The sequence below is a fragment of the Bos grunniens genome, chromosome 11 (genome assembly GCF_055505025.1).
Source record: "Bos grunniens cultivar Pamir isolate PY7600 chromosome 11, Bosgru_T2T1.0, whole genome shotgun sequence".
NCBI classification, from domain to species: Eukaryota; Metazoa; Chordata; class Mammalia; order Artiodactyla; family Bovidae; genus Bos; species Bos grunniens.
Genome location: NC_141175.1, coordinates 106,076,617 through 106,104,421, shown reverse-complemented (window position 1 = coordinate 106,104,421; position 27,805 = coordinate 106,076,617). Strand labels below are relative to the sequence as shown.

Here is a 27,805-nt window from a genome sequence, read left to right as displayed (position 1 = left end):
GGGTCACGAAGAGTCGGACACGACTGAGCAACTTCACCTTCACTTTTCACTTTCATGCATTGGAGAAGGAAATGGCACCCCACTCCAGTGTTCTTGCCTGAAGAATCCCAGGGACGGGGGAGCCTGGTAGGCTTCCGTCTATGGGGTCACACAGAGTCAGAAACGACTGAAGCAACTTAGCAGCAGCAGCAGCAGGAACTTGATATAAAGCACAGGGAGCTCAGCTCGGTGCTCGGTGGCGACCTAGATGTGCACGATGAGGGGAAGGGGAAATCCCAAAGGGACGGGACATATGCATACTTAGAGGTGATTCACTTCATTGTAGAGCAGAGACTGACACAACATTGTGAAAGCAACTACATCTCAAATAAAAATAAAGTACAATTATTTTTACAATAAGTAAATAAAGAATAAAGATGGAGCTGAAGAAAAAAGAAATATGTAGATACATATAACACTTTTGTTATATATAAAGATGGGTGTTTATATGTATATATATAAAGTTATATATATATATACATATATATATAAAGTTATACACATGTGTACAAATACGTGTTTGTGTGTATATATATATAAACTTATCAGTGTGGACTATATAGTGCCTATTTGTTATGTGGTCCAGTAACTTCTTTTGTCATGGATTTGTCAGTTGTAGATTAAGAATTTACAGACACCCTTCCCTCTTCATAATACCACAGATCCCGCTGGGCAAAAATGTCAAAGGAAAAATTTTGTTTGTCTTTGGCATGCATGCAAAACATTCTTAGGTTTCATTGTCAAGTTATTTTGCTCCACCATAAATGTTCATGATAATTTAATACTGCTGCTTCTTAACTATTAGTGAAAATTATTTGCAGGTCATGCTAGGAAACTTTCTAAAAAAGTTCCTGCAATTCTCAGCTCTGGCTGCTCATAAGAATCACCAAGGAACTTAAGAGCATAATAACTCTGGATTCCTTAGGATGCTCCCTAGATCAAGTGAATCTGAATCATGGGAGTAGGTGCAGAGAGTCTGTCGTTTTTAAAAAGCACATCAGAGAACCACTGAAAACCAACCTTTGTGTCAAGAATTATCTGGCTCAGTTGAAGCAAGTCAGGAAGTGTAAGATCAAAAGGGGTATGTGAGGTCTTTGAACTGTGGTGTTGGAGAAGACTCTTGAGAGTCCTTTAGACTGCAAGGAGATCAAACCAGTCCATCCTAAAGGAAATCAACCCTGAATATTCAATGGAAGGACTGATGCTGAAGCTGAAGCTCCAATACATTACCCACCTGATTCGAAGAGCCAACTCATTGGAAAAGACCCTGATGCTGGGAAAGATTGAGGACAGGAGGAGAAGGGGACAACAGAGGATGAGATGGTTGGATGGTACCATTGACTAACCAGACATGAGTTTGAGCAAACTCCAGGAGATAGTGATAGAATGTGAGGGAAGCCTGGCGTGCTGCAGTCCATGGGGTCGCAAAGAGTCAGACATGACTAAGTGACTGAACAACAACATTTTGTAGAGAGTTAGTGACAATTTCAGATGACATCAATAAGGTTAAAGAAATGTCACAGGGCTAAGATATAAAAGGACACCAGAGATTTTTGATCCCTTAATAACAGCAAGAAAGTGGATAAAATAAAAATCATATTTTCCCAAAGTGCCGTCAAAGAACAAAAGCTTCAAGGAGCCTTGATGAATAGAATTCCAGGGAGGGATCAGCACTTTTTAGTAGATTGGACATTGTATACAAAAGAATCAGAAAACTTGAAGACAGATCCATGGACATTATCCAAATTGAAGTATAAAGAAAAAAAAGAACATAACTTCAGTGACATGTAGGACAATATGAAGCAGGTTAACATCTGTGTAGAGGGAAAGAAAGAAAGAGGCAGAAGAAATATTTTAAGAAATAATGGCCAAAATATTTCCAAATTTGATGAGAAACTTCAACCCACAGATCCCAGAGGCTCTACAAACTCCAAACAGCACAGACATACAAAACCACAAAACCACACCTCGGCCAACATAATCAAACCCTGAAAATCAAAGAACAAGAGAAACTCTTAAAAGCAGTTCAAGTGGGAATATACTGCGAATACAGGGAAACAGACAGAAAAATGACCGCTGTTTTTTCATGAGAATCAAGAAATCAAGAAGCCTATAGAACACAGAGGGGTGGGATGGTGGGGTGTGAGCAAGGCCCAGGAGGGAAGGGAAATACGTATACACATGGCTGATTCATGCTGTTGTACAGCAGAAACTAACACAACATTGTAAAGCAATTGTACTTCAACTTAAATAAATAAAATGGAAAAAAATGAGCCTATACAGTGACATTGTTAAGATGCTCAAAGAAAAATAAACTATCAACCCAGAATTCTGGGTATACTGCTAATGTCTTTTTTAAAAAAAAGGAGAAATAAAGACTTTCTCCAAAAAAATGGGGTGAATTCATTGCTAGCAGACCTATTTTACAAGAAATGTTAGAAATTCTTCAGGCAGAACAAATATGGTATCAATTAGAAATTTGGATCTACACAAGTAAATTAACAATGTTGGCAACTGAATAAAGAAAGGTAAAAAAAAATCTATTTTACTTATTTTTAATTGCTCTAAAACATGACTATGTATAAGAAAATCAGTAGCAATGCACTGCATATTTGCAGCATATTTTAAAGTAAATTGTGTGACAACAATAGCAGAAAAAGGATGCAAGGGAGGAATTGGGAATACACTGTCCTTACACCACAGGGGAGGCAAGATAATAGTTTACTGTGGACTCTAATTCACTAAAGATGTGTACTGTAAACCCTGGTCAACAATTAAAATGTTTTCAAAAGAAGTATAAATAATGTCAATCAAGGAGACAAAACAGAATAATAAGCAATATTCATTCAATCTAAGAGCAGGCAGAAAAAAGGGAAAAGTAACAAAAAAACAGATGGAAAAAACAGAATCAGCTGTCTACTAATCCAAACATATCAACAATCACTTTAAATGCAATTGGTCTAAACACAACAGCTAAAAGTCAGAGATTTTCAAGTTAGATTAAAAAAAAAAATTTCAAGACCTAACTATCCTCTGTTTTATAAAGAAACCCACTTCAAATGGATATTCAGGTTAAAAACAAAGGTATGCTAAAGATGTACTATGAAACACTAAGTCAAAGGAACATGGAGTAGCTGTAATATATTAATATGACAAAATAGATTTCAGGACAAGGAATGTTCTCAAGGATTAAGAGAAAAATGACATGATGATAAAGGGATCAACTGTCCAAGAAAATACAATAATCCTTACATGTATATGCATCTTAAAAATGGCAAAATACTAAAGACAAAAACTAATAAAGCTGAAAGAAGAAATGGGCAAATCTGTGTAGGACTCTGTGCGAGAGGGAGAGGGTGGGAAGATTTGGGAGAATGGCATTGGAACATGTAAAATATCATGTAAGAGACGAGATGCCAGTCCAGGTTCAATGCACGATACTGGATGCTTGGGGCTGGTGCACTGGGACGACCTGGAGGGATGGTATGGGGAGGGAGGAGGGAGGAGGGTTCAGGAGGGGGAGCACATGTATACCTGTGATGGATTCATTTTGATGTTTGGCAAAACTAATACAATTATGTAAAGTTTAAAAATAAAATAAAATTTAAAAATAAATAAATAAATAAAATAAAATAACTGAAACAAAAAGAAAAAGAACAAGAGGCAGGAAATCGGTAAGGATGTGCATGGTCTGCAGAGCAGAATAAACCAGCTTAACCTGACTGACATTTATAGAACCATCCTCCCACTATAACAGAAGACACAGTCTTCACAACGTGGAACTTATTAGATTTGTGTGTGTGTGTTCTGGGCCTTAAATTTGAAAGAACAGAATCTTGCATAAGATATTCTTGTACTAGAAGTACTAGGACAGCACTTCTAAATAACCAAAGTCGAAGCAGAAGTTTTGAACTGAATGAAAGGGAAAATGAAAATAGTGCATATCAAAAGCAGAGGGATGTAGCTAAAGTGAGGCTTAGAGAAAAAATTTTGTACTTAATGATTAGGCAAGAAGGAAGGTCCCAAAGCCTTGGGAGATAGAGAGAGAGAACAAATTAACCTTACGAGAGAGAGAACAAATTAAAGCGGAACAAACAGAAGGAAAGAAATAATCAACATTGATCAGATCAGTCGCTCAGTCATGTCCGACTCTTTGCAACCCCATGAATCGCAGCATGCCAGGCCTCCCTGTCCATCACCAACTCCCAGAGTTCACTGAGACTCACGTCCATGGAGTCAGTGATGCCATCCAGCCATCTCATCCTCTGTCGTCCCCTTCTCCTCCTGCCCCCAATCCCTCCCAGCATCAGAGTCTTTTCCAGTGAGTCAACTCTTCGCATGAGGTGGCCAAAGTACTGGAGTTTCAGCTTTAGCATCATTCCTTCCAAAGACATCCCAGGGCTGATCTCCTTCAGAATGGACTGGTTGGATCTCCTTGCAGTCCAAGGGACTTTCAAGAGTCTTCTCCAACACCACAGTCCAAAAGCATCAATTCTTCGGCGCTCAGCCTTCTTCACAGTCCAACTCTCACATCCATACATGACCACAGGAAAAACCATAGCCTTGACCAGACGAACCTTTGTTGGCAAAGTAACGTCTCTGCTTTTGAATATGCTACCTAGGATCAACATTGAAGCAGATACCAATAAAATTGAAAGCAGAAAAACAATAGAGAAAATCAATTGCATTCAATCTGTTTTTTGAAAAAACAATGTAATTGATAAACCTATGCAAACTGATGAAGGGGAGAGAAAGACAGAGAGAGAGAACAAAATATCAGGAATGTATATGTCAATCCTAGTCTCCCAATTCTTCAGACCCCCCCCAGTTCCTTCTTGGTATTCATACATTTGTTCTCTACATCTGTGTCTCTATTTCTGCTTTGCAAATACACTATTGATACTGTGTATAAGATATATATAAAGCTATATATATATCAGTTCAGTTCAGTCGCTCAGTGTCCAACTCTTTGTGACCCCCATGGACTGCAGCACGCCAGGCCTCCCTGTCCATCACCAACTCCCGGAGTTTACTTAAACTCATGTTCATTGAGTCGGTGACACCATCCAACCATCTCATCCTCTGTCGTCCCCCTCTCCTGCTGCCTTCAATCCTTCCCAGCATCAGGATCTTTTCCAATGAGTCCATTCTTCACATCAGCTGGCCAAAGTAGTGGAGTTTCAACTTCACCATCAGTGCTGAATAGTCAATGAATATTCAGGACTGATCTCCTTTAGGATGGACTGGTTGGATCTTCTTGCTGTCCAAGGGACTCTCAAGAGTCTTCTCCAACACTACAGTTCAAAAGCATCCATTCTTCAGCGCTCAGCTTTCTTCATACTCCAACTCTCACATCTATACATGACTACTGGAAAAACCATAGCTTTGACTAGACGGACCTTTGTTGGCAAAGTAATGTCTCTGCTTTTTAATAAGCTGTCTAGGTTGGTCATAACTTTTCTTCCAAGGAGCAAGTGTCTTTTTATTTCATGGCTACAGTTACCATCTGCAGTGATATAATTATACATAAATATAATATATAAATAGATACAAATTAGTTACATAAATATATAATATATAAATATGTGTTTATTATATGTGTATTTTAATTCATTATATAAATATATACATATTTATATATGTATATATACATGTATATATTTATATAACGAATTAAAATGCTTGTTTTAATTAGTTGTATAAGTTTTTACATATATAAATATGTATGTATGTATATAAAATATACATATATAAATATGTATATATTTATATAACTAATTAAAACATGCTGTATAACACACGGCATTGAACTCTACTCGACGCTGAGGGGATAGATGTATTTGCATGACCAATTCATTTTGCTGTACAGTAGAAACCAACACAACATTGTAAAGCAGCTATATTCCAATAGAAATCCATTTCAAAAAGCAAAACCAAATACCAAAAAGAAAAATCAGGAATGAAAGAGAGAAGTCACTGCTGATTCCACAGGTATTAGAAGGATGACAAAGCAATACCAAAACCAGCCCTATTGCTATAGATTGGCAAATTAGATGAAATAAATAAATCCATTCAAGAAGAAATAGGTAATCTGAAGAATCCCATATATATTAAATTCTACAGACAAGGTACTAAAGTAATTCCTATATACTAGAAATAAATAAGTGCCAGCAAAGAAAAGTAAAATGCTTAAGTATAAATATAACAAAACATGTCCAGAATCTTTATGTTGAAAACTACAAAACACTGGAGTAGAAATCTAAGAATAATTTTTAAAATGGAGAGATAACCCAGTGTTCATGAACTGGAAATCTCAACATGAAGAAGTTAATTCTCCCCAATTTGATCTATAGATTCAACACAATGTCAAGCAAAATGTCAGCCATCTTGTAGATATTTACAAGATGATTCTAACATGTGTACAAAAAGGCAAAAAGCACTAAGAGCCAAAACAATTCTGAGAAAGCAAAACTCACATTACCCAATTCCAAGACAAATTTAAAAATTTAAAGCTATTAAATCAAATCAAAATTAAAACTATTGCTCTAATCAAGACACTTTTAAGAGGATAAAAAGAAAACTGACAAGCCAGGAGAAAACACTTACAAATCACATGTATGATATCAAAGACTCTATCCAGAATATATAAAAAACTCTGATACTCAACAATAAAAAAAATTAACACCCCAATTTAAAAATGGGTAAAAGAACTGAACAGATACTCCACCGAAGAAAATATACAGATGGCAAAAACAAGCACAGGAAAAGATGCTCAGCATCATTTTGCTCAGTCGTGTCTGACTCTTTGTGAGCCCGTGGACTACACAGTCCATGGAATTCTCCAGGCCTGAGTACTGGAGTGGGTAGCCTGGAGATCCCTTCTCCAGGGGATCTTCTGGACCCAGGAATCAAACTGGTGTCTCCTGAATTGCAGGTGGATTCTTTACCAACTGAACTATCAGGGAAGTTCATTATTTACTAGGGTAATAAAATTATACCTATTAGAAAGACAAAAAAAATTAAAATTAAAACAAAACAGACAAAACCTTAGAATAACAATGGCTGGCAAGGATGCAGAGCAACGGAAACACTTATACATTGCATGAGAGAGTATAAAATGGTACTAACTTTCTGAAAAACTGGTAATTTCTTATACAGTTAGACATATACCTACTCATTCCCCAAGGATCAAATCCACATCTCTTGTGTCTCCTGCACTGCAGGCAGACTTTACCACTGAGCCACAGTCTCAGGCAAATCCCTGAATTTCTGACATTCACAATGTGGTGATGACATACAACTGCCCAGACAACATCTAGGGCTTATGAGACATAGATAAGAGCCAGCTGTAAAGTGTGAAGTTCTCTGTGACTTGATACCACAATTACTGCTCTTTTATTCAATAGTGATGGGGCATCACTGCTGCTGCTGCTAAGTCGCTTCAGTCGTGTCCGACTCTGTGCGACCGCATAGACAGCAGCCCACCAGGCTCCCCCGTCCCTGGGATTCTCCAGGCAAGAACACTGGAGTGGGTTGCCATTTCCTTCTCCAACGCATGAAAGTGAAGAGTGAAAGTGAAGTTGCTCAGTTGTGTCCGACTCTTTGCAACCCCATGGACTGCAGCCCACCAGGCTCCTCCGTCCATGGGATTGTCCAGGCAAGAGTACTGGAGTGGGGTGCCATTGCCACATCAGGGTGCACACCTTGCCCTAGTTTTGAAAATAGTAGTATAAACAGAACCTTCTTCAGAGGTGGAAAAATTTTAATGGGTTGAGTCTGTTTCTTTCAGAAACTCCAGAGAAACATCAGTCTGAGTCTTCCCAAATTCTTCATGGCTCCTGTTCATCAGGATACACAGACTATCAAGATTCAGATGTCAGGTTTAGCCTGACACTAGAGTTTAACCACAGACTTTTTTGTGTTTGCAGTTAAAAGTGCTGCTGTTGTTCAGTCACTAAGCCGCCTTTGGCTCTTTGCAACCCCATGGACTGAAGCATGCTAAGCCTCTCCGTCCCTCACCATCTCCTGAAGTTTGCCCAAGTTCATGTCCATTGAATCAGTGATACTATCCAACCATCTCATCCTCTGCCGTCCCCTTCTCCTCCTGCCCTCAATCTTTCCCAACATCAGGGTCTATTCCAATGAGTCAGCTCTTAACATCAGGTGGCCAAAGTATTCGAGCTTCAGCTTCAGCATCAGTCCTTCCAATTAATATTCAGGGCTGATTTTCTTTAGGATTGACTGATTTGATCTCATTGCTGTCCAAGGGACTCTTAGATGTCTTCTCAGTTACAAGTAAACTTTTTAAAATAATAAAATTTCTAAGAAAAAAGGAAAAAAAGTAAAGCCTCTGCCTACCTCTCCTGTCCCACCTATTAATGAAACCACAGACTCACTTGGAGACAGGGCAAACCCCTGGAGCCATCTCACCTGCTGGCGAAGGTCAGGGCCAAGGCAGTGGCCAGATGAGGCATCAGCCGCAGGGTCTGCGTTTGGTGCTCAATAATCTTGACCTCTTCCCTGGCTTTGGGTCCAAACTGCCTCCGGCTAGAGAGAAGCAAATAAACATAACTTTACCAAAATCTAACAGGCAACATCACCCCACTCATTTGCCTTTAAATAATTCAGAATTGATGTTTTCTAACATGGTGCTGGAGAAGACTCTTGAGAGTCCCTTGGACAGCAAGGAGATCAAACCAGTTATTTCTAAAGGAAATAATCACTGTATATTCATTGGAAGGACTGATGCTGAAGCTCCAATACTTTGGCCACCTGATGCAAAGAAATGACATGTTAGAAAAGATCCCGATGCTGGGATCTTCTAGTGAAGGCATGAGAAGAAGGGGGGCAACAAAGGATGAGATGGTTGGATGGCATCACCAACTCAATGGACATGAGTTTAAGCAATCTCAGGGAGATAGTAAAGGTATGTTGCAGCCCCGGGGGTCACAAAGAGTCAGACACGACTGAGCAACTGAACAGCAACTTCAGATAACAGAATGCCTGAGTCTTCTAAAACAGAGTTAAGATAACAAGATATCGAGAGTTTCTGAAGACAGTCCAACAAAAAGCTTTTCACCTCCTCTGGAAATTAACCTTCCTGCCATTGAAATTTTTACAGCAAAGTTATCTATTTAATACACAGAGTAATTTTTACACCTTAACATTTACATGGCATTTTATAGTTCCCAGTGCCTTGTGATCATTAATTATTCAGTTTTACTAAGTTTCTGACATACCCTAGAACATATTTCAAAAGGACTCAACGAGGAGGCAACGAACTCTGGTGCTTCTGTCAGATTCGCAGGCAGGTCATTAATTCAGCCAACTGCATCCCCCTGGAGTTTCTCGTGGGAAAGGCGATCTGTCGATCCTGCCTTAAACCCTGTGCACTGCGCACAGCACTGCCTCTCCCTCTCTCTTTTTATAACTTTTTTTTTTTTTTTTGAGTCTTTATCGAATTTGTTACAATATTGCTGGTTTTATGTTTTGGTTCCTGTGGGATCTTAGCTCCTCAAGCAGGGAGCGAACCCTCACCCCCTGCACTGCAAGAAGTTTTAACCACTGGACCACCAGGGAAGCCCTGGCTGCCTTTCTCTCTGATGCAGCTATGCAGGGGTGAACAGAGGCCCTGCTTTGAGCCGCTTGTAAAGTGGGGTAGGATGGTCCCCAGACATTGCCCAGCAATTAATCATACAGAATCTCATGGCTGCATAGAGCCTGGCTTGTCTAGATCACCCCCTGCTCCGTGCAAACTGATGCTCTACAATCTGGGCTTGGCAGCCTCCTGTCTGTGGACAACCCAACTTTAATGTTATTTCTGAAACATCTCACACACATATACATGCACATACGCACACAAACCTGTGGACACATACACAGGAGCACTCACGCGAGGCCGTCCAACGGGCAGCCTGCTGCAGCTCCAGTGCAATGAAGGTGTCCGTCAGTTGCTGCTGCTGTTAGTCACTCAGTCACGTCCCACTCTTTGTGACCCCACAGACTGCTCCCTGCCAGGTCCCTCTGTCCATGGGATTCTCCAGGCAAGAATACTGGATTACTCAAGGAAGAAGAGGAAATGGCAATTTTTTTAAATTTTATATTTGATCTTTTTATTATAATTTCATGCTTTAATATTGTTCCCAGGGACTTCCCTGGTGGTCCAGTGGCTAAGACTCGCTGCTCCCAATGCAGAAGACCAGGGGTCAATCCCTGGTCAGGGAACTATCCCGTATGCCTCAGCTAAAACATACATCCTTCATGTGGCAACTCCTGTATGCCACAACTAAGACCCACACAACCAAAAACTATATATATTAAATAATAATAATACTGTTACTATTTGTAATTAAAAGAAGGGCACTATGATCTTTTTAGTTCATAAGGCACCTAGAATTTAGAACCTGACCATGTCGTATGAGTATGAGGCAGTGAAAACAGACCCAACACAGGCACTCGAGGGCCCACTGTGAGCACAGGTTCATTCCTATGAGCAGAGCTTCCCCGGTCCAACCATCTGCAGATGGCTGTCCAAGGAACATGACCCCAGCCTTTGCCCACGCCCTCCATCCATCCCGACCGCAACAGGGCACAGTGCCAAGCGAGCCCGACAGTCAGTAGGACGACAGCTTTGGCTGGATCATTTTGAAACCAGTAAGTCAGTCATAGACCAAAAACTGGTACCAATGTAGTGTCAGGTTATTCTACAAACTCCATTTGTCCCCACTCCTTTAACTGGCTAGAACTAAACATTTCACAGCATGGATAAAATCATATCACATTAGAATGTATGATCTATCATTAACTTTTGGGGGTATTAAACATATTGCTAGATACCTAACCAATTTCCTTACACTTATATTTTATTCAATATAAAATATTAAACTGGGGCTTCCCTTGCGGCTCAGTGGGAAAGAAATGGCCTGCCAATGCAAGAGATGCGGGTTTGATCTGTGGGTTGGGAAGATCCCTGGAGAAGGAAATGGCAACCCACTCCAGTATTCTTGCCTGGAGAATCCCACAGACAGAGGAGCCTGGCGAGCTACAGTCCACGGAGCTGCAAAAGAGTGAGACACGACTGAGTGACTGAACAACAACCGCTTTAAAACAGCACCCGTGGCCAGACTCACAGCTCACCAAGGGCAGGCCTGTCCTGTCTTCGGGTGTCCCAGCCTGGCCAGGTGTGAGTGGGTGGGAAAGACTGAAAGCGAGGTGACAGATGATGAAGGTCCTGCCATCTCCCAGCAGCAATACACCTGACTCCTCCACTTCTCATCCCTCCGTGTCTCCTTGGAATGTTTGCTTGTTCACAGAGGTTCTGATAAAAGCCCAGCTGGGAGACACTGGAGTACTGAGTGGGAAGTAAGCACTTACGATTGTGATGGGGGAAGCAAATAAGATGAGTAATCTACCTTGTCCTTATGCCCAAGAGCCCACCCTCTGCTGGTCTGGGGTTGGGTTTTCTTCTAAGGACAAGAAAAGAAGAAATGAGGGACTTCCCTGGTGGTCCTGTGGCTAAGACTCCAAGCTCCCAATGCAGGGGGCCTGGATTTGATCCCTGGTCGGGGAACTAGATCCCACATGCCTCAACTAACAGTTCAAATGACGCAACGAAAAAGATCCTGCATGTTGCAACGAAGATCGGATTCCGTGTGCCCCATCTAAGACCTGGTACAGTGAAATAAATAAATATTTTTTTAAAAAAGAAGGAAAGAAATGAGTAGGTGGAAAGCAGGCAGCACCCAGTCTTTCCTCCCCTTTCTCTGGCCCAAGACACCGATAGTCCTCCTGTGCACTGAGCCAGGACGTTCTCACTGGCATCCCATCCATCACGTGTGTTCTGTGGCTGCTCCAGGTGAAAAGACGACACTCAAAGCTAACGATTCTTCTTCTGCCCAGAGATGCAGCCAGAGTCATCCCTGAGATCACCACCGTCAAACCCGGAGCCAGGAGCCTGGCTCCAACACAGGCAGCAGAGAGAGGTGGCCTCAAGACTTTGCACTCTGAGAGGGCTTGGCAGGAGCAGGAGCCCTGCCTGCCACCCTGCCTCAGGCCCCAGTCTACCTCACTGAGGGCCATGAGGGTCCAGGCTGGTCCTCTGGTTGCCAGCATCCTTGGCACACTGCCCTGAACACGGCTCACCAGACCAGAATCCCTGCAGCTGGCCAGAAATTACTGCCTGCCAGACATTTTTACTCTTCCTGTTTATGATCTATATGGACATAAAATTCTTCCTATCCTTTTCCTCCACTGGGTTACTATTTTTCTTTAAAAAGCCAGGTAAAGGCTATATTTTTCTCCATAAACATCATTTTATTTCAGGGCCAGAAAACAACCCCAAAGTCACTGAGCTCAAATTTTTCATGGTCTTTAAAAAAGAGTGTGCATCACAGTATCCATGTGAGAGGGCTGTGAACGATGCCATTTAAAATGATAGATTGGAAAAGCTATTTCTGGATTCCAGCGACTCATAAGGACTGGAGGAAACATTTATTTGGGGGTTGTTTTATTTCATTCCCACTCAATTTTGAACACAGCCGCTTAAAGCAACATTCATGGGAAGTGACACAGCTATTAATCACCCACGCAGCTACTACACGAGCAGCCTCTGGGGAGACACAGGCTGCCCGCCTCCCCAGCTCTCCCTCTGGTCTCTTCTCCCAGAGGAGGCCAGTGACCTACTAAAAAGATAATTGCTTTGCAGGTTTCCTGCTTCTGGAGCATCATTGCATCAGCCTGCTCTGAATGACAGCTGGTCATACTAGAAGAGAGGAGTTCTATGGCTGGCCCCCCGTCCTTCATCCTGAGACTTCTGGGGGTGCAAGCTGGTTCACACCCCTACTGCCAGGGGACAGATCCCTGCTTCTCGGCTGTCAAAGGCTGACCTCTGCGGACAAAAGCTGGGCAGATTCCTGAGGCCCAGCCTCACTCCCTGTGGCCACCCGCCCTCGTTTAATAACTAACTCAGCCACAGACAGGATTCAAGGCAGCCTGTGAGCATCCCACAGGTGACCACTGTGCCCCATTTGGCCCCAGTAGAGACCCCAGCCTCTCAGAGAGCCCACAGCCCATCTGACTCTGTTTCTCTCCTTCTTTCTGATGTTCCTGAACATAGGAACCCAGAGGGAAAATATGTTTACAAAGCAGGATATTTTTTTTTAATTTTCATTAGAACATAGTTGATTTACAATGTTGTGTTACTTTCTGCTGTACAGCAGAGTGAATCAGTTATACATTTACATACATCCACTCTCTTTTAGATTCTTGTCCCATATAGGTCAGTACAGAGTACTGAGAAGAGTTCCCAAAGCAGGATATTTTAATAGCACCAGTTGGACCTGGCAGATTGAGTTCAACTGGCTGACCAGGATGTGAAAACCTGGCTACATTTTTTAAAAGATTTTTTTGATGTGGACCATTTTCAAAGTCTTTATTGAATTTTTTACAATATATTGCTTCTGTTTATGTTCTGGCTTTCTGGCCACGAGGTATATGGGATCTTAGCTCCCAGATCAGGGATCAAACCCATACCCTCTTGCATTGGAGGGGGATGTCTTAACCACCAGACTACCAGGGAAGTCCCTAAACCCAGCAGCTTTTTATCCAGTAATGCATGAAACAGACGCCGGACTCCCAGCCCCAAACTTCACCAGACCCAACCCCACGCCAGTGTCAAGTTTGGGAACATGAAAGGGTTCAGACTGCACACAACTCTCACTGGTTTTTGTGTTTTGTGTGTGTGTTTTTAATTAGATGAACATTTAGTAGTTTGCCTGGAAGCTCTGACAAAGCAATCCTGCCTTGAAATATCAGCCTCTCCATGAGACCTCCACCATGTTTTAGGTGTCATTCTTCAAATGGTCAATTTTCAATCCATCTGCAGGAGAGATGGAAAAGGTGCATGTATGTAGTCTATAAATAAGTGCCTCTTTAATATCAGCCTACGCTTGTTATTGCTTAGTCACCAAGTCATGTCTGACTCTTGCCCACCAGGCTCCCCTGTCCATGGAATTTTCCAGGCAAGAATACTGGAATGGGTTGCCATTTCCTTCCCCAGGAGATTTTCCCCACCCAGGGGTCAAACCCATGTCTCCTACATTGGTGAGTTCTTTCCCACAGAGCCACCGGGAAGCCCCAATAGTAGCCTTGGTTGTGATTAAATATGCAACATGGTTCCAAAGAAGAGTTCTCCAAGTGCCCATCCAATCCTGTAGAGCTCCCAAGGAATACCTTTTGCACCCTCCAGACACCTTTTTCCTCACACTTTTTAGCGGGCTTTTTACTCAACCAGAGAAAAAAACAGATGATCCTCAATGGTTATGATGGGGTCAGTGACAAAGACCATTTTTAAACACCAGAATGTTTCAGATACAGAAAAAATGAGGGTACTTAGGTATTAGGGTCCAAAGGTCTATAGAGAGGGATTGCCATCCTAAGGGCACAAACACAGACTCTAGTGTCCATGTTTTCTTGCTGGAAACTGCAGAGATAAAGAGCTTTCGCTGTTACTTTTTTTCCGTTTATCAAAGGTTACATCAAATCAAAACCCAGGAATTTAAAGACCCTCTCCAATAGGAAACCCATGGGTCTGAAGTCATGGTCCACCCTAGTCTGGTGGGAACTGACATTCTCCTATCGTAGGCTGCAAAGACTGTGCACCCCATCCACTAGAACCAGAAGCGCAGCACCCAGGGGAGCAGGCTGCAGAATCACATGGGCTTGGAATCAGGCCACTTCTTCCCATCTGCACATGGATGACCCCAGTGGAGACCCCCACATCCCTTTCAGATAAGACACCACACAAGGCAGAGCAACCCTATGACTCTGCCTCCATGTTTCTGCTGTGTAGACCGTTTCTACAATGGGCTGTAGCCATAGTAACCCTCACTGTGAAGGAGCAGGGACAGCCAGGCCTGGGTCACCCTGGATCTGAAGGCTGACCAACTCCCGCTTCTTCTCTGAGGGCTCAACTACATCAGCAAAAGGGGTCCGACCCAACACACTGGAGCTCAAACCCCTTCACAATAAACCCCAGAGAACCTGGCTCCCTCTCTCTGAGTTTGTTTTCATTGTCTTCTGGTGTCTCTGGCTGCCCCTGGGGAGGCCATCATGGGACAAAGTCAACATCATGTCATCCCAGGCATCACAGGAGGGGAGGTCAGACACAGGCTTAAAACCCAGGCTTTGAATCAGACTGGTTTTCAAACAGACTCTTGACACTTACCATTTTCTACTGAATGACTTAGACAGGCTGACTGAACTTTGGGTTCTTCAGGACTAACGACGACAGTGAGGAGGAACGGAGACACTGCCTATGCCTGACACATAGTAGGTGTTCAAGGCGTGGCAGGTGTTATCACCACGGTCACTACTGCTATCCCAGGTTCCTAGGATTACCCTCTATTCTATTCATCCTTGATCTAGGAAAGCCATGTAAAAAGTTCCTCAAAGAAACACTCTCTGTTTTCTTTCACTCAAACACAGCACTCATCTATTCCGCATGAGTAAGACTGCCGTAAAAAAGATTTTCAGGGTGAAGAGGAAAGTCTCCTCCACTCAACACTGAATTAAAGATAATGAAATTTCTGACAGAGAAGAAAGCAAACTGTCAACTAATATGCTAGAAAAAAATTGTGTGTGTATGTGTGTGTGTGTGTTGGAAAGCACGTGAACCGTTCGGAAAGCACCTGCCCTTCCTATGCATCCAAGAACACCAGCTAACTTTCTTCTTCCCAAATCCCAGGGAGGGACAAGATGGACAAAATGAAGCCAGAGGAGGCAATGTGGGCAGAGCCCTCCTTCACAGCATGTTGCCATGGAAGCAGCAGATTCTTTCCAGAGACAGTCAGCCTACCCTCTAGAGGAACCTAAATGTTATTCAGGTGGTTCCCACACAAGGGAAATTAACTTACTTTTCAGAATTACAGCCTTAGTAATATCTATGATTAACACACTGGTTAATGTTAGTCGTCAGAACTGTGACTCCTTGTGATTTTTCTCTAAAGAAACTCGCATCCTAATGAATGCAAAACAAAATTACAATGGTGGGAGACGTGAGCCATAAATTACAGCTGAAACTCCCTGTGGTGGCTTAATGATTTCACTGTTATTTTCCTATATTTTAAAAATCATATAAACAGAGAGTGAAATCTTGTATCATCAACACCACTGCAGAAGTACTGCAGAAGCCCCCAGTGCTCTGGTCATTACTGTGAGGAAGCAAGAGGGCTGACCCATCTCTCCTCTTTGCCCTCCATACATAATATGGCAGCTGTAGGGTCCACGTGCACCCTGCCTGCCCAGAGAGCTGGCCAGAGCCTGCTGTCATCCTAGAGACACAAGTCTAACCGCAGCACGAGGAAGGAGACATACACTGAGGTCCAACACTCTCCAGGATTCTCCTTCACTGAGGTTAAGCGTGAGGAGATGAAAGCCAAGTGACTGAAGTTCTCTTTAGGGCTGACACTGATGTCTTAGGCTTTAGGCTGGCTTTATTTTTAATATATATCTTTATTTATTACTTATTTGGCTGTACTGTGTGGCATCTTCAATCTTTGTTGCATGTGGGATCTTTAGTTGCAGCATGTGGGATCACACCCAGGCCCCCTGCACAGGGAGCATAGACGGAGGAGCCTGGTAGGCTGCAGTGCATGAGGTCGCTAAGAGTTGGACACGACTGAGCGACTTCACTTTCACTTTTCACTTTCATGCATTGGAGGAGGAAATGGCAACCCACTCCAGTGTTCTTGCCTGGAGAATCCCAGGGACGGGGGAGCCTGGTGGGCTACCGTCTATGGGGTTGCACAGAGTCGGACACGACTGAACTGACTTAGCAGCAGCAGCAGTCTTAGCCACTGGAACACCAGGCGAGTCCTCGCTTTAGGCTGGCTTTAGCCTGCTCTTGGCACTAGGGCATGCCTGAGTAGCTCAAGGGCTGGCTGCTGCTCCCAATCTCCCTCTCCAATCCATAGCCTTGGAAGTAAGGACGCCCACAACATCAGAGTCTTTCAATGCATAGACACAGTAGGTCTTTCCATTTATTTAGATCTTCAATTGCTTCAATCAGTATTTTGTACTGTTCAGCATATAAGTGTTAAATGTGTACCTAAGTATTTCAATTTTTATGATCAATTGTAAATTCATTATATTTTAAATTCTGGAATCCTTCTGTTCATTGTATATAGAGATACAACTGCAGACTTCTCTGGCACTCCAGTGGTTAAGACTGCACTTCCACTGAAGGGTTTGGTGCCTGGTCAGGGAATGAAGATTGCACATACTGACCAGCATGATCCAAAAAAAAAAAAGAACTTGCTTTCTGCATGTTTATTTTGCATCTGGAGACCATGCTGAATTTAATTCTCAGTTCTAGGGTTTTTATAAATATTCGGGGATTCTCTATATAACAACCAAGTCATCTGAATATAGAAACACTTTTGTTACTTTCTTTCCAATCTGTTTGCTTTTTCCTTGCCTTACTGTACTGGCAAGAAATGCAGGAAATGCCAATTCAATCTCTGGGTGGGGAAGATCCCCTAGAGGAGGAAATGCAACCCACTCCAGTATTCTTGCCTAGGAAATCTCATGGACAGAGGAGCCTGGAGGGCTACAGTCTATGGGACCAGAAAGAGTTGGACATCACTGAGTGACTAAGCACACACGCACTGTACTGGCTACAACTTTGATCACTATCTTGAATAGCAGCAGTAAGAGTGTATATTCTTGCCTGATACCCAATCTTAGGGGGAAAGCATTCAGTTTTTCCCCATTAAGTATGATGTTGACTGTACACCTCGGAGACGTTGTGGGTTCAGTTCTACATCACTGCAATTAAGCAAATATCACAATAAAGCAAGTCACATAAAGTTTTGGTTTTGCAGTGCACATAAAAGTTAAATTCACACTGCTGCTGCTGCTAAGTTGCTTCAGTCGTGTCCGACTCTGTGCGACCCCAGAGACAGCAGCCCACCAGGCTCTGCCGTCCCTGGGGTTCTCCAGGCAAGAACACTGGAGTGGGTTGCCATTTCCTTCTCCAATGCATGAAAGTGAAAAGTCAAAGCGAAGTCGCTCAGTTGTGTCCGACTCCTAGTGACCCCGTGGACTGCAGCCTACCAGGCTCCTCTGTCCATGGGATTTTCCAGGCAAGAGTACTGGAGTGGGGTGCCGTTGCCTTCTCCAAAATTCACACTACACTGTAGTCTATTATGTGCAATGATATTATGTCTTTTAACATGTTTACACCTTAAAAGCTTTATTGCCAAAAAATACTAACCATCATTTGCACCTTCATCATTGCAGTAGTAATGTCAAAGATCACTGATCACAGATCACTATAACAAATACAACAATGATGAAAAAGTGTGAAATAGTGTGAGACTTGCCAAAATGTGATACAGAGACACGAAGTGAGCAAATATTGTCGGGAGAATGGTACCAGTAGATGTGCTCAAGGCAGGGTTGACATAATCGTCCAATTTGTAAAAAAAAATGCAACATCTCGAAGTGTAGTGAGAAGCACAATAAAACAAGGCATGTGCTGTGCTCAGTTGTGTCCAGTTCTTTGTATCCCCATGGACTGTAATCCCCCAGGCTCCTCTGTCCATGCGATTTCCCAGGCAAGAATACTGGAGTGGGACTTACGGACACAGCAGAGGTGAGGTGGGGAAGGAGAGGGTGAGATGTATGGAGAGAGTAACATGGAAACTTATATACCACATGTACAACAGAATGCCAACGGGAATTTGCTGTATGACTCAGGGAACTCAAACAGGGGTTCTGTAACAGCCTAGAGGGGTGGGATGGGGAGGGAGATAAGAAGGTTCAAGAGGGAGGGGACATATGTACACCTATGACTGATTCATGTTGGTATCTGGCAGAAAACAGCAAAATTCTGTAAAGCAATTATCCTTCCATTAAAAAATATATTAATTTTTAAAAAAAGAATACTGGAGTGTGTTGCCATATCCTCCTCCAGAGTATCTGCCCGACTCGGGGATTGAAACCGTGTCTCTTATTGTACTGTACTGGCAGGAGGGTTCTCTACCACTAATGCCACCTGGGGGGCGAAAAAGAGGCATGCCTGTATGTACGTTTCAGATGCTCTTTATCAGGCCGAGCAAATAATAAGTTAATTCATCCGTTTACATGTTTATTAGCCATAGACATGTCTTCTTTAAAGTGTCTCATATCATGCGCCAGTTTATTTATATACTGTGATGTTACTATGTTTCTTTTAAAGAGGCTTTTTATATATTAAGGAAAATAAACCACCGTTAGTCATATTTGTTTAGATATTTCTCTGTGTCATCTGAAATATACACATTTAAAACATTTTTTATATAATCAGTTTACTCTAACACTTTTGCTTTGGGACTTTTTTTTCTCTGAATGTTTTCAAAAAGGACATGTCACTTTTTCCCTTCATCTATGTGATTTTGTGGTTTGTTTTAACTTTAGAGATAAGCAGAGGTGAGAGATGTAGGTCTACCCCAGTGGAATATGAAATAAAAATACCAACATGGTTAACTGCAGCAAGTGCCACTAGGCTGACCCAAGAAGGACGAATGAAGGTGAGCAGACTCTTGTTCCTATCTGCTTAAAATAGCCATTCCCTGCTTTCAGACAATCCCCTTGATCTTCCTCCTTCCAATTCACTTGGCAGACAAGTCCTTGCTTTAACCTCTCTCCCACTTTATTCTCTAATCTGCCAGGAAATTAATGCAGGTCTTGAGCCTCCCTAAACACAGCTTTTTCCAGGCATCCTTTTTCATCTCTGATTCTAAAAATTGAAATAATAAGAAAAAACAAACTTTGCTGTTCTGTTGGCATATGTGCCTTCAAGGAATATTTATTTAAGGGGAAAAAAAAATCTCTTTGAGTGGGTCTATATTGTCATAATCACCCCTCCCAGCGAAAACTAAACATTTCATCCTCCATCTCACAGCTTCTAGCTACCCAGTCGCTGGGCCTCACTTAGGTCCAGCATCTGCATGTCAGGTGTTGCGTGAACACATCTGTCATCAAGGTCTTGAACACAGAAATGCAAAGTTCTTTCAGCTGGAGTTGTCCAGAGAACACACCATCGGTTTGCTGCCCTTGTGACACATGGGCCTGTATGGGACCTATCCCATCTGTGGGTTTCCCAGGGCTCCATTTCAGGACATTCTCCCTTCATTACCCAGATTTCACTGCCATGTTTTGCTCAGAAATATCTGCCTAAGTCTGTTACCTACCTCTAATCCCTTCCTGGGCATTCCCAAAGGGCAATGCCATCATCTGGGTCAGGACAAGCCCATCTCATTTCTTCCTACTGATGTATCCCTGCACATACTTGAACATTAAAAAGAAAATAATCTGGCAGCTGTTTTCTTTACAAAAGCCATTTCCAAAATTAACAATTTATTATGCTTGTGACAAAAATAATTCATCTGCTTTGCAGAGATGCTGTCTGGAAAGAAACTTCCACAGGGTCATTTGAGTTTTTGTGTACAATCTTGGGATACGGGAAATTAGCCAAATCATGGGATGCTAAAGAATGCAACACAAGTTGACAGCCTTGGGGAATGGTTTTCCAAGAGGCTTGGGGAACCTGGTGGAGACTCGACTAGAGGACCTGCCAGTGATCAGGAGACAAGGGTCTTCATACCGCTTCTATCAGGACTGAATCTGAGAAAAGAGCACACTTCTGAACTTTGCTCAAAAGGGAAATCCAATTTTCATCCCCAGCTGGACTCCACTATTTTTGCTGACCCTGCATACGAAGGTACTGATACTCAAATGCTTCTCATTTAATCACTGAAAATTATCTCCAAAACAACTCTTAAAGTCTCAGGAAATTATCTTAAGGGCATTAAGCAAATGCAGAAACATCTATTCCAAAAAATCTAAATTCAAATCTTATTTGAACCTCATCCCTCATCTCATCTCTCATTTGAACCCACTCACAACTACCTCATCCCCCAACGAGCTCCCCCAGTAGCTCAGTGTGATGGCAGCTAAGCAGGTAGATGCAGCCAAGAAGATAGGGCTCCCCCTCCCACTACCTCCCAGTCTAGGACTATGGTTTCATGCAGTCCACTGGCATCTCTCATTCACTCCACCCCTTCACTCCCAGCTCCACATTAGAGAAACTTCATTCCAGGCAGATACAGCCAAGAGGGGGGCTTCCCTGGTGGCTCAGCAATAAAGAATCTGCCTGCAATGCAGGAGATGCATGTTCAACCCATGAGTCGGGAAGATCCCCCTGGAGAAGGAAATGGCAACCCACTCCAGTATTCTTGCCTGGGAAATCCCATGGATAGAGGAGCCTGGTGGGCCACAGTCCATCAGGTCACAAAGAGTTGAACATGACTTAGTGACTAAACAACAGACAATAGGACCACAGCTCCTTTCCCCCATCTGGCCCCCATTCATAGGGCATGAGCTCCACTCCAGACACAACAGGTCAAGAATCGTGAATCTTGAGCATCCATGACTTGGCTTGCTTCTAGCATGAAGATCTCATGCCAGGAAGAATAAGCTGGGAAGACCAGAAGCTACCATCCCTGTCCAGAAGTCTTGCTTGCAGAGGTGCCATATCAGGAGAAGCAAGTTATTGACTCACTCTCAGCTCTGAATATTACAGAGACTGCCCAAGAAGAGAGGCAAGATGTTAGAACAGATAATTCTTCAGTTTTGTGTAGGAGACTAACTATTTTGGTGACAAAGTAAGCAGAAGATCATGCCTAGGAGTGTTGTTTCAAACAACGGAGATCTTGATGGTGAGCAACTAAGAGTCCCTGGTAGCTCTTTTGATTCTTTTAGCAGCAAGCTAAAAGATGATAAGCTCAGTGAAATGGTAGATCAGCCAGAAGTTTAACAGAAAGAATCAGGGAAAGAGATAGCTAAGCAGAGTCCTCTCTGGTTGGAGCAGCCTCAGACTGGAAACATCGTGCCCATGCAAAGGGACCCAACTTTAAGTGTAACAGACTGTGGCATAATGTACGCTTCAGGGCACTGGTTAAAACAACACAGCAATCAGCTAGTGACTAATGAGAACCGCAAACTGGCTTGATACAGATCATCCCAAAGCTTACGGGGGATATATAAATAGCAGCATGATTTACAAATGCAAACATAAGGCAGCAATCTAACTGTCCAAGAGCAAATGAATGGATAGAGAAGATGTGTTGCATATATACAATGGAACACCACCCAGCCATAAAAAAGACTGGCATTTTGCAGCAACATGGACGGACCTGGAGGGCATTACACTAAGTGAAATAGTAAGTCAGACAGAGAGAAGCAAATACTCTTTGCTTGTATGATATCTCTTACACGTGGAATCTAAAACATAACAACGACGTAGTGAATACAGCATAAAAGAAGCAGACTCGTGAACACAGAGGACAAACTAGTAGTTACCCGTGGAAAGCGGCAAGGGGTGGGGAAGACCAACATAGAGGTAGAGGTACAAACTATTAGGTGTAAAATAAACTACAAGGTATATTACACAACACAGGGGAATATAACCAATATTTTTATAATAACCATAAGTGGAGTATAACTTTAAAAATTGTGAATCACTATATTATACACTTGTAACCTATATAATATTTTATATCAACTATACTTCAATAAAAATTTTTCATTAAGAAAAACAATAAAAAGCTCACTGCGGAGATGAGGGAAGGTGATGAACAGAGCCACAGTCTCCCAGGCACTCAGCCACACAGCCACATGCTCAAGCCAGCACCCCTGCACACACAGCATCAGACTGCACACTGCAGCAGCAACAGATCCCACTTAAACAGTCCATTCAAGTCACTAAACAAATAATCCAGTTAACAACAGCAACAAGCCCCAGAAGGGGGGACCCACTATGCAGTGTTGTTATATTATTCATCTCTTATCTTAAAAAAAAAAAATTTACAAAACGCACAAAGAAACAGGTACATGTGACCCTAATAGGAAAAAAATGCAAGCCATAAAAGCTGCCTTTGAGGTGACCCAGATACTGGACTTAGAAAACAAGCAATTCAAAGCAGTTGCTGTAACTATATTCACAAAAAAAGTGAACGGAAATCATGTTTAAAGTGTTAGAAGAAACGGGGGGGGGGGCGGTCCCAAGATGGTGGAGGAATAGGATGGGGAGACCACTTTCTCCCCCACAAATTCATCAAAAGATCATTTGAACATTGAGCAAATTCCACAAAACAACTTCTGAACACTGGCACAGGACACCAGGCACCCAGAAAGGCAACCCACTGTCTTCGAAAGGAGGTAGGACAAAATATAAAAGATAAAAAGAGAGACAAAAGAGTTAGGGATGGAGACCTGTCTTGGGGAGGGAGTCGTAAAAGAGGAGAAGTTTCCAAACACCAGGAAACCCTCTCACCGGCAGGTCTGTGGGGAGTTTTGGAATCTCAGAGGGCAACATAACCGGGAAGAAAAAATAAATAAATAAAACCCAGATTACGCACCTAACTGCAACTCCCAGCGGAGAAGTAGCCCAGACGCTGGGATCCACGACCAGCAAGAAGGGGCTGAACAGGGAGGCGCGTGCTGCACTGCTTAGGGGAAGGACTAGCCCTGAGTGCCCTGAGGGCAATCTGAGGGAGATAACGTGAGATAGCAACCCAGACTGTGTGATAGCCAGAGAGAAAAGAGAGAGAGAGAGAACTTTCCCACAAGAAGCTCTAACCTAGGGCACTGCCAGGCCCACTCAGAACAAAGGACTGAGCGAATACCAGAGGAGAGCTAGCCAGCTGCAGACCAGCCCATGCCCCACCAGAGGCAGGGAGGCAGGCGGGCTGCAGCCAGAGCCGGAGAGGGGCAATCTCGGCCCCAGGGACGGCATCCTCTACCAAACTGCGAGCAGGCTCCCAATTGCTAACCAAGTCTTCCTGGGATTCTGGACGGTTGACATCCACCAGGAGGGTCGCAGCCAGAGATCAGCTCCCCAGAGGAGACACACAGCACACCTGAGACGGCGAAACTGAGAGGCTGGGACAAGGGAGGCGATAAGACGCCCCGCCCCACCTGGGGAGAGCACGCTCGCCAAGCACCTGGGCGCCTGAGCTGCTCAGACTTGGGAAGGGCACAAAACGCCTTTGTGGAGTACCTGAGAACCTGAACCTGAGGGGCTCAGCATGCAGCCCAGGGCCCGCCCTAGACAGTTCCCCTGCAGAACAACCTGGAGCCTGAGCAGTGTAGACCGGGAAAGCACACACATCGTGAGTGGGGGCAAACCCAGTGTGGCCCAGACACTGCGAGCACTCCCCACACACGCCAGTGATATTTGTTTGCAGTGCTCCTCCCTCCCCACAGCACGACTGAACAAGTTGGCCTAAATAAGTGACCCCCTTCACCCCTCTGTGTCAGGGCGGAAGTTAGATACTGAAGAGACTTGCAAACAGAGGAAGCCAAAATAAACAAAGAAGAGGGAACCACTTTGGAAGTGACAGGTGCAACAGATAAAAACCCTGTAGTTAGCACCAACTACACTGGAAGGGCGGAGAAGGCAATGGCACCCCACTCCAGTACTGTTGCCTGGAAAATCCCATGGATGGAGGAGCCTGCTAGGCTGCAGTCCATGGAGTCGCTAAGAGTTGGACACAACTGAGCGACTTCACTTTCACTTTTCACTTTCATGCATTGGAGAAGTAAATGGCAACCCACTCCAGTGTTCTTGCCTGGAGAATCCCAGGGACGGGGGAGCCTGGTGGGCTGCTGTCTATGGGGTCGCACAGAGTCAGACACGACTGAAGTGACTTAGCAGCAGCATGACACTGGAAGGGGCCTATAGACCTTGAGAAGTATAAGCTGGAACAAGGAACTATCTGAACCTGAACTGACCCCACACTGCCCGCAACAGCTCCAGAGAAATTCCTAGATATATTTTACTATTATCATTTTTTAATTTTAAAAAATTTTTAAGTTCTTTATTACTCCTTTAATTTTTATTTTTAAAATCTACTATTACCTTGCCCAAAAAGGCCCTATTTTTAAAGCAAATTTCATATTTTTTTATAGCTTTTGCAATTTTGTTTTGTTTTTTGTAATACTGTATTTTGGGGACTCTAACCTCTAGATTTTTAATCTTTGCTTTTTGGTATTTGTTATCAATTTTGTACCTTTAAGAATCCAATCTTCAGTAGCCGTTTTTACTTAGGAATGTGATTACTGGCTTGATTGCCCTCTCCCCCTTTTGACTCTCCTTTTTCTCCCCCAGGTCACCTCTATCTACTCCCTCCCCCTTCTCTTATCTGCATAACTCTGTGAATCTCTTTGGGTGTTCCAGGCTGTGGAGAACACTTAGGGAACTGATCACAGGCTAGATTGGTCTCTCTCCTTTTGACTCCCCATCCTCTCCCCCTGATCACCTTTATCTCCTTCCTCCCTCTTCTCTTCTCTCTCTTCTCTCTCATGGAACGCCGTGAACCTCTCTGAGTGTTCCAGACTGTGGAGAGCAAATAGGAAATCAATTACAGCTAGGTTGCTCTCTCCCCTTTTGAGTCCCCCTCTTCTCCTCCTGGTCACCTCTATCTCCCTCCTCCCTCTTCTCTTCTCCATGTAACTCTGAGAACCTCTCTGGGTGTCCCTCACTGTGGAGAATCTATTCACCATTAACCTAGATGTTTTATCATCCATGCTGCATGGATGCAGAAGTCTTGAGGCTACTGTAAGAATAAGACTGAAAGCCAGAGGCAGGAGGCTTAAATCCAAAACCTGAGAACACCAGAAAACTCCTGAGTCCAGGGAACATTAATCGACAAGAGCTCATCCAAAAGCCTCCATACCTACACTGAAACCAAGCTCCACCCAAGAGCCAACAAGTTTCAGAGCAAGACATACCACAAGCTAATCCTCCAACAATGCAGGAGCATAACCCTGAGCACAAAAATACAGGCAGCCAAAAGTCATACCAAACCCACGACACCTCAAAACTCACTACTGGACACTTCATCGCACTCCAGAGAGAAGAGATCCAGCTCCACCCACCAGAACACCAACGCAAACTTCCCTAACCAGGAACCCTTGACAAGCCACTCATCCAACCCCACCCAAAGGGAGGAACCTCCACAATAAAGAGGAACCACAAACTGCCAGAATACAGAAAGGCCACCCCAAACACAGCAACCTAAACAAGATGAAAAGGCAGAGAAATATTCAGCAGGTAAAGGAACATGATAAAAGCCCAGCAAACCAAACAAAAGAGGAGCAGATAGGGAGTCTAACTGAAAAAGAATTCAGAATAATGATTGTAAAAATAATCCAAAATCTTGAAAACAAAATGGAGTTACAGATAAATAGTCTAGAGACAAGGATTGAGAAGATGCAAGAAAAGTTTAACAAGGACCTAGAAGAAATAAAAGAGAGTCAATATATAATGAATAGTGCAATAAATGAGATCAAAAGCACTCTGGAGGGAACCAACAGTAGAAAAACTGAGGCAGAAGATAGGATAAGTGAGGTGGAAGATAGAATGGTGGAAATAAACGAAGCAGAGAGGAAAAAAGAAAAAAGAATTAAAAGAAATGAGGACAACCTCAGAGACCTCTGGGACAATGTTAAATGCCCCAACATTCGAATCATAGGAGTCCCAGAAGAAGACAAAAAGAAAGACCATGAGAAAATACTTGAGGAGATAATAGTTGAAAACTTCCCTAAAATGGGGAAGGAAATAGTCATCAAAGTCCAAGAAACCCAGAGAGTCCCAAACAGGATAAACCCAAGGCGAAACACCCCAAGACACATATTAATCAAATTAATGAAGATGAAACACAAAGAACAAATATTAAAAGCAGCAAAGGAAAAACAACAAATAACTCACAAGGGGATCCCCATAAGGATAACAGCTGACCTTTCAATAGAAACTCTTCAAGCCAGAAGAGAATGGCAGGACAAACTTAAAGTGATGAAAGAGAACCCAGATTACTGAACCAACAAGGATCTCATTCAAATATGAAGGAGAAATCAAAAGCTTTACAGACAAGCAAAAGCTGAGAGAATTCAGCACCACCAAACCAGCTCTTCAACAAATGCTAAAGGATCTTCTCTAGACAGGAAACACAGAAAAGGTTTATAAACTTGAACCCAAAACAACAAAGTAAATGGCAATGGGATCATACTTATCAATAATTACCTTAAATGTAAATGGGTTGAGTGCCCCAACCAAAAGACAAAGACTGGCTGAATGGATACAAAAACAAGACCCCTATATATGCTGTCTACAAGAGACCCACCTCAAACCTAGGGACACATACAGACTGAAAGTGAAGGGCTAGAAAAAGATATTTCACACAAATGGAGACCAAAAGAAAGCAGGAGTAGCAATACTCATATCAGATAAAATAGACTTTGAAATAAAGGCCATGAAAAGAGGCAAGGGCACTACATAATGATCAAAGGATCAATCCAAGAAGAAGATATAACAATTATAAATATATATGCACCCAACATAGGAGCACCTCTATATGTAAGGCACAGGCTAACAAGTATGAAAGGGGAAGTTAACAGTAACACAATAATAGTGGGAGACTTTAATACCCCACTCACACCTATGGATAGATCAACTAAACAGAAAATTAACAAGGAAACACAAACTTTAAATGATACAATGGACCAGTTAGACCTAATTGATATCTATAGGACATTTCACCCTAAAACAATGAATTTCACCTTTTTCTAAAGCACACACAGAACCTTCTCCAGGATAGATCACATCCTGGGCCATAAAGCTAGCCTTGGTAAATTCAAAAAAATCAAAATCATCTCAAGTATCTTT

At 42.9% G+C, this 27,805-nt stretch overlaps 1 protein-coding gene across 2 annotated transcripts in view; it reads right to left on the bottom strand.

Moving 5' to 3' along the window:
* The window catches only part of ACOXL (acyl-CoA oxidase like), a 328,413-nt gene that overhangs the window by 155,597 nt on the left and 145,011 nt on the right, over nt 1–27,805 (bottom strand). For both annotated transcript variants that reach the window (XM_086328295.1, XM_086328296.1), the window contains exon 11: nt 8,470–8,586. In XM_086328295.1, coding sequence (XP_086184421.1) covers nt 8,470–8,586 — 117 coding nt within the window. The remainder of the gene's footprint in view (nt 1–8,469; nt 8,587–27,805) is intronic.